The 7,574-nt window shown below is 39.3% G+C and overlaps 1 protein-coding gene across 1 annotated transcript; it reads right to left on the bottom strand.

Moving 5' to 3' along the window:
* Window positions 1-252: 252 nt before the first annotated feature.
* LOC139390139 (NK6 homeobox 3) lies at window positions 253-1,980 on the bottom strand. The gene is made up of 3 exons (XM_071137338.1): window positions 1,569-1,980; window positions 641-810; window positions 253-483 (listed from the first exon to the last, which is right to left on the bottom strand). Exons 1-3 carry the CDS (start codon window positions 1,978-1,980, stop codon window positions 253-255), a joined length of 813 nt encoding a protein of 270 aa, XP_070993439.1.
* Window positions 1,981-7,574: the final 5,594 nt, after the last annotated feature.

Genomic DNA, 7,574 nt, shown 5'->3' with positions numbered 1-7,574 from the left:
CTTCCCTCTGTTTCCATTATGGTTACAAATATGGTACGTCAAGGCATCACTTCACGTGAACCGTTACCCTTTTTTCTCCTTAAACTTACTGTATTATAAATGTGCCTTATTTTGAACATGCTTGAATATTTAGTTGTGTGTCTGTCTGTACTACAAAATGTGTTTAATGCTACCCCTTGCTACAACATGCACATCTGATGTGTGCGTGTGTGTCTGTGTGCGTGTGTGCGTGGCAGCTTTTGTGTTTATGTGTCAGACGTGATGTGGTCCAAGGCGGAGTACAGAGAAAGCCCGGCGGTGTTTGCGCAGCAGCAGTCGTATCTTCTCGTCGTCCGAGTCGGGATCCAGAGGCTTGTTGTACTCCTCATCCTCCACCTCGTTCTCCGAGGCCTCCCCTCCCTGCTCACCCCGCATCGCCTGGGTGGAGCTGGGCTCTGAGGCACTCTTCTTCCTCCACTTAGTGCGGCGGTTCTGGAACCACACCTGATTTAAATAATTTCTTTACTTAGTGGGATTTCTTATTTTAACCAGCATACATTCAGTTATACAATACTGTAATCCTTTTTACTAAATTAATTCAGATGAAGTGTATAGTCAGTGCATGCATTTAGATCTGTCTATATGGGGACTTTTGCTTTACCTTGACTTGTGACTCTGTCATGCCCAGGGAGTAGGCCAGTCTAGCTCTCTCTGGCCCAGCCAAGTACTTGGTCCGCTCAAAGGTTTTCTCCAGGGCAAATATCTGATGTCCACTGAATGTAGGTCTGGTGTGCTTCTTCCTGCCTGAAATATCCTCTAGATGCCCAATGTCTGGAAATGAAGTGTGCATTACACTTATTTTCAATTTACGTCACTTGGAGACTGCATACAAAGAGTGAGGTAAATAATGATGGTCAATTACATAGATATTTTTACACATCTGTAAAATATTAGTAGTAGTTAGTCAAATACTCATATTGGAGGAATAAAAATGAATATACAACCAATTGTACTGTATTTTTGTGTGTGTTTGTATTGCAGAGATGATCCGATATAATATTAGATACATTTCTCAATACAAACTTTTTTCACATCTTAAAATGTTTTATGTGACCTATGCAGCATTATCCTTGTATAGCATGTAATCAGATTCCAGATATGTGTATGTTAAGTGAATGAGTCAGCCAAATTCTATGTACACTATCTTTACTGAAAGACTGAATGGTTAGTGAGAACCAGTATTTAAACAATGACACATACAATTACATTATAGATTACAATAGACTGCCATACACTTTATACAAAAATATATTTTCACCTTTAACTAACAGAACCTTGATTTAAAAACTTATGAGAAATTAAGTTATTCAAATGTTTTAAGATATTTGTTTTTTAATTAAACAGAGGAGTTACAAAAGTAATTTACACCAAATATATTCATTTGTTTAAGCTTTGAGAAAAAACATGATAAGAATCTAGCTAATAATACAGTTATCTGAGTATTATGGATGGGTGATATAAGCCATGCCTCAGTCAGTTGGTGTGTGAGTCGTGTGATGTTTAGGTGACTATAGTGCGGAGTTACTCACTGTTATTGCACTGCTGCCTCCCTCCTCTCCACTCGTACCCACTCTCTACCCAGCAGCTGCCACTGCGACCCTTCACGGGGCACTCAGCGCCAGGCTTGGTGAAGCCGCCCAGTGAGGGGTTGTAGTCTGCACGGTTGTAGTAGACCCCCGGGGTGGCCACAGTGCCAAAGCCCCCCATGGTAGGGTATCCAGAGAGCAGGGTGGTAGTGCCCGTAGCACCCATCATGGAACGGCTGAGGATGTCACTGATGCCGTGGGGTGTGCCTGCTGCCTGCAGCTGGCTGTTCAGGCCTGGGTTTAGCTTGTAGTAGGAGTTGGGCACTGAGTACTGACACACAGGTGCTTTTAAGTCCGAGGAGAACTGGTTCAGGCTGTTGTTGAACAGAAAAGACCCCGGTATGTTGGAATCCATGAGAAGTGCCTCCACTTTTAGATTTCACCAACTCACCTAACAAGGTCCAGTCATGAAAAGACCCAGTGCGGCCCACAAAGGTTCACGTTTACCTCTCTCACCAAGACTGGATGAATACGGGTTCGTTGATTGTGTTCTTATTTCTTAATCCAGTCTGTTGATGTTCAAATGATGCTGATGCCAATGTCCCCTATCTGAGGACTAGATTACACCAGGTCACTGTTATCTGCAGAGGTGTCTCTCTAGCTGGCTATGACAGCAGAGGGCTGGTGCCAGCATAAAACCTCTTCACTGTCTTCCTTCACCTGCTTTGTACCATGGTACTGAAGGTGACAGTTCCAAAATCAACATCAGGTGTTGTGCAACCTGAGAAACAGTGTTCACAGTTGCTCCTTAAGACAAATATCTCCTCCCTGCTCTCTCCTCGGGGGTCATAAATAAGCAGTATCTTGAAGTGGAGTGGCACCTTGATAAAGAAAGGACATATTAGAATGCTGCCTTGGATTGGTCGGTCCTGCAGCTCTCGTATTTCTATTGGCTCCCGGGACAAAGCCAAGCCTTCTATTGGAAGGCTGCAGATTAATAGCGTTTTGAACAGGTGGAGTGGGAACAAGTTGCTTTTTGATGACCTGCCATGGCTGGCTCTCTGTGGTGCTGAGGCAGAAGCAGCTTCAACACACAGGTTTAGAATTCTTCTGTTTTAGTCCATAGTATGGCATATGAACGCTAATTTGGGAAAGACTGATATTGTGATGGATCAGCTTTACCGTAAAACAATAGCTCTGTATCATCTTTACCTTTTTTGTAAGACATTGTGAACAGTGGTTATTATAAAATGTATTGATGCACAAAGGAATCATTGGATTTCTCTTTTGCAGTAAGTTTGATTATAATGTTGATACATTCAGTGACTATTTTATGCATCATATTTAATGGTGTTCTGTATCTCTTCATACTGATTTGATGAATAGATACAAATAAATTTGTTTGTCCTTTGTCTATATTGGAACGCTCTATGGAAATATAAATATAAACAGTGAATTTATTAAAACATAGATTATTTAAATCCAACTGTGCATATAAATTAAAATCCTTACTACATGTAGTAGGGTATATTTATTACAGAAATTAACAAACAAATGATTATTATCATCATCATTAACTGGTGTATTTGTAATATGCACACATATAGCTCTGATTTCTGTAGCTGTCTATATAGGCACATTCAAAACACTTTGCTCTTGCCAGGGAAGATGAAAAAGTAAGGGGGAAATGCCAAAGGCATTGCATATTCTTGTGTAATCCTGACGTTTAGAGTTGTCCTGGGGCAATTTAGTGGGAGGAAAGATATAACATGTGACATGTAGATCACTTTTTTGGTTACTCTTTCTCTTTACTATAAATCTGCCAAGTACTTTCCAAAAAAGGTGATTTTAGAACATACTGTAAATGGTCTGTGTCCTGTCACACATGATGCTGAACCTGCCAATTCCACAACCTCTAAAGATACAAGATGTAACTTTTTGGGCGACCCGACCAAATTCACATAGACCTGTTCAATGTAAGTTATTTCTATGCTTCCCGTTCTTATGTCACAGGAAGGCCATAAAGATCCTCAAGGACAACAACCACCCGAGCCACTGCCTGTTCACCCCGCTATCATCCAGAAGGCGAGGTCAGTACAGGTGCATCAAAGCTGGGACCGAGAGACTGAAAAACAGCTTCTATCTCAAGGCCATCAGACTGTTAAACAGCCATCACTAACATGGAGTGGCTGCTGCCAACACACTGACTCAACTCCAGCCACTTTAATAATGGGAATTGATGGAAATTGATGTTATTACTGCATTGTCAACTAGAAGCACAAGCGTTTCGCTACACTCGCATTAACATCTGCTAACCATGTGTATGTGACAAATACATTTGATTTGATTTAAATGTGTTTTTTTGCATCTTATACTTTCAGTTTTGTACACCAGCTTCAAACACAATATTTTGGGTTATGTAAAATATATTTCACAGCGGTTTAGATGGTATAATGATTCTCTACACTATGAGTGCTGGTTTTGTCACAAACTGAAACTAGGCAAACTATTAGAATTTTAGGAACTATGAATTGGAGAAGCGATTTCTGCATGTTGCATCTCTCTAACAGAGGGCAGCCAAATGCAAGTTAGTGTATTCACTGCTTCTCATATGGTATATTTCAATGAACACAGTATGAGCAGTGGGTTGGACCAGCAGTTTGGTTTAAGCTTTAAGTCGTCTGTTTAGTACCATGAAAGGTTGACTTGACTGGATCAACTTGCTTTGTTTTGAATGGCATCAGAAAAAACTACCTGAAAATGTGCTTTTGGAGTTACCATTACACATTTTGGAGTTACCATTACACATTTTGGAGTTACCATTACACATTTTGGAGTTACCATTACACATTTTGGAGTTACCATTACACATTTTGGAGTTACCATTACACATTTTGGAGTTACCATTACACATTTTGGAGTTACCATTACACATGTTCAGGATGATCTCAAAAGCACAGTTTGAAAACAGTTGAGCGGTAAGTGATGCCATCAGCCTAGTCCCCTGTGAGAGACCCAGCCCTGGCCCAATAGATGACCTGCTCACTGAATCTACAATGGATTTTCATGCAGGTCTATAGGGAAGGCTAATGTAATTTTATGTAGTTAAAAATGACACAAAATGCACATCAGGTCATCCCTCCCAAAATGTTTCATTTGGACCGAAAGCTAGAAAAGTCCAGAAAAATAGCATGTGGAGATGTTTAAATTGTAATGTGTTATCTTTTAAATCCCGTTCATGTTCTTAATATCTCATGTGAGCTGAACTACAATTCAGTTTTCAGTAGTGCACCAGTGTAAAAGGCCCTTAGTTGACTCTAACATGTTGTATTCTATAACCATTTGAAGAGAAACAAGTTATTAATGGGTGATTCTGCAACTACGGGCACTTCTATGTCTTCAGGGTACATTTTGGGGATTTTATTTAAAAAAATATGTTTCTATTCTTTATGTGTTAAGTTCACACTACAATCCCCCAGATTTGTTAACACCTCTCTATCAAGAATTTGAGATACTTTTCAGATGCATTTTATACCTCAGTTTCACTGTTTTGCCCTTGTCCCCTGTTTTTGAGGTCCTACTGTTTTTCTATGAGCAAACATGAATAATTACACATTATATCATGTTATCTACTATGGAGAGAGTCAATTAAATACAATTATATCAATATTTATTGTGAGTATGTCCTTTATATTGTTATTTACACAAAATATACCCGTCCTTTGGTAGTGGTGTCATTTCCACCATTGAGGGCAAATTCCTCATTAATAGTTTTGGAGAATGTTAATTTAGTTACCACGGAAACTTATTGCGACACTGAAGCACATGGCTACAGTTGTTCCAGATGTGATGTCCAGAAGTTGAAGAAAAATCTAGGTAAATATTGCTTGTGTAGAGAATATTTTTATTGTCGGTCATTTCCAAACAGGCTATAGTTTCTTTAATTTGTGGTAGAATTATTATTATTATTTTTTAACTTTTTATGTATTTAGTGTAAACTATATGCTAGCTGTAATACTAGCCAAAGCATGCTAAGCAGTCTGTCATTTTTCTCCAAAAACTGTAGAAGCGTCATTTCCATGACAGTAATTTCCATGACAGTCATTTCCATCACAGTCATTTCCATCACAAACTTAACTGGTGGAAATGACACAACGTGGTGGAAATGGCAAAATCCATTGTTATTACTTTTTAAATGTTTTTAATTTAATCATGTTTTAAATTAATTTAATCTAGAAAATTCTCCAAGGTGTGCACAAGTTGAAAACTTAAGTAGTATTTTTCTTTGCTTTTAAAAGATGCCACATAAAACAGCACAGAGGTCACAGACATAGAAAAAACATGTAAAAAAAGATCCGATACCAGGAACATCTGCAAATAGACAGGAAGAGATACTGGAAGAAAAAAGATAAGGAAGAAGTTAAATCTATCTCTGAGCTTACAAAGCGAGAACAAATAAGCAAGACAAGGCAATGGAAATGCAACCAACGGAATAGAAGACAGACTTTAAAGAGAACAGTTGCAATGGAGACCTACCTATCAGGCAACACACCACCTCAGTCACCAGATGACTTGCAGCCAGAACATGAGGCCAACATACCTGCACGCCCTGATACCCCTTCCTCATCATCTGCAACAGGAATGAGAAGTCAAATACTTGATGGAAGGAAAAAGGTTGGAAGAGTTCGCTCAAAAACATACAGAGATCGTTGCATGACAAATGTCAAACTTGATAAAACTTTTAAAAAAGTATGATCCACTGATGAAGAAAATGGAGAGACAAGATTCCCCAAAGACAAAGACAAAACAGCAAATGAAGGGAACTCCTAAGAACTTAAGAAGGAATTTATTGTTTCAAAATGCCATCATTGCAGAGTTAAAGCAAAAGTATCAAAAACTGTGCAGGGCCAAGAACAAACAATTGGCTTCAAAAATGCTCAGAGGCAACATCCTGAGAAAGTATGGCCTGGTCAGAGGGCAAATGAAAACAAGCCAACAAGTTTTCAATACTCCAGGAAAAAGCAGTGTAACATAATTAGCACAGCCACTGAAAATAAAATCACTAGATTCTGTGAACGTGATGTCAACAGTAGAGTAACAACAGGGAAAAAGGACACACTATCGAGGAACAACAAAAAGCAGAAGCGCTTATTGAATGGCACAATTGAAGACCTTTATCAGAATTTTAAGAGTGACAAATCTGAGATTAAAATGTACTACTATGAATTCTGCAAAATAAGTCATTTTTGGGTTGTCAAGCCAACAATCCAGGATAGGGACACATGCCTCTGCAAAACCCACGCCAACCTCCAGTTCATGGCGGACAAACTACAGCATCACAAACTGATCAGCTGCAGAAACATTGAGAACCTTATTGCATATTTGTGCTGTGAGAACCTGAAGAAAGAGTGCATGTACACAGAGTGCTCCTTTTGCCAAGCAAAAGAGCTTAAAACATCTGACTGGGATGCTGATGAGCAGACATGGTGGTTTGAGTGGAAAAATAAAGCTGAAGAGAGAGAAGGAAAAACAAAGAGGGAAACATGGAGAAGTTCACTGTCCATTTGACAGTAAAAGAAAAGGTGTGTGGCACACTGAATATTCTACTGGAGGACTTTGGGGAAACACGTGTACAACATGCGACATCAATACTCCAAACTAAGGGAATTAAAAGAGAATATGCGGAAAGAGGAGGTCCTCATGCATATTGACTTTGCAGAGAACTACCTGTGTAAATACACCAGTGAAATCCAGGCAGTTCACTTCGGTGATTCTCACAAGCAGGTGACCCTCCACACCTGTGTTGGACATACCACAAATGATACAGTTTCACTTTGCTCACTGAGCCTTTTATGTGGATGACCCCTCTGCAATCTGGGCCCATCTCTCAAAAACACTGGCCTTCATTGAGCTCTGCCCATTGGCTACTTTTGGAACCTTACTTTGGCTTAAATTAATTAAATGTCTAACAATGGTTGTTGTTCAAAATGTTTGCAATAAAATATTGTT

This window comes from Oncorhynchus clarkii, chromosome 30 (genome assembly GCF_045791955.1).
Source record: "Oncorhynchus clarkii lewisi isolate Uvic-CL-2024 chromosome 30, UVic_Ocla_1.0, whole genome shotgun sequence".
NCBI lineage: Eukaryota > Metazoa > Chordata > Actinopteri > Salmoniformes > Salmonidae > Oncorhynchus > Oncorhynchus clarkii.
Note: the sequence above shows the minus strand (reverse complement) of the source record. Positions and strands in the feature narration are given on the sequence as shown.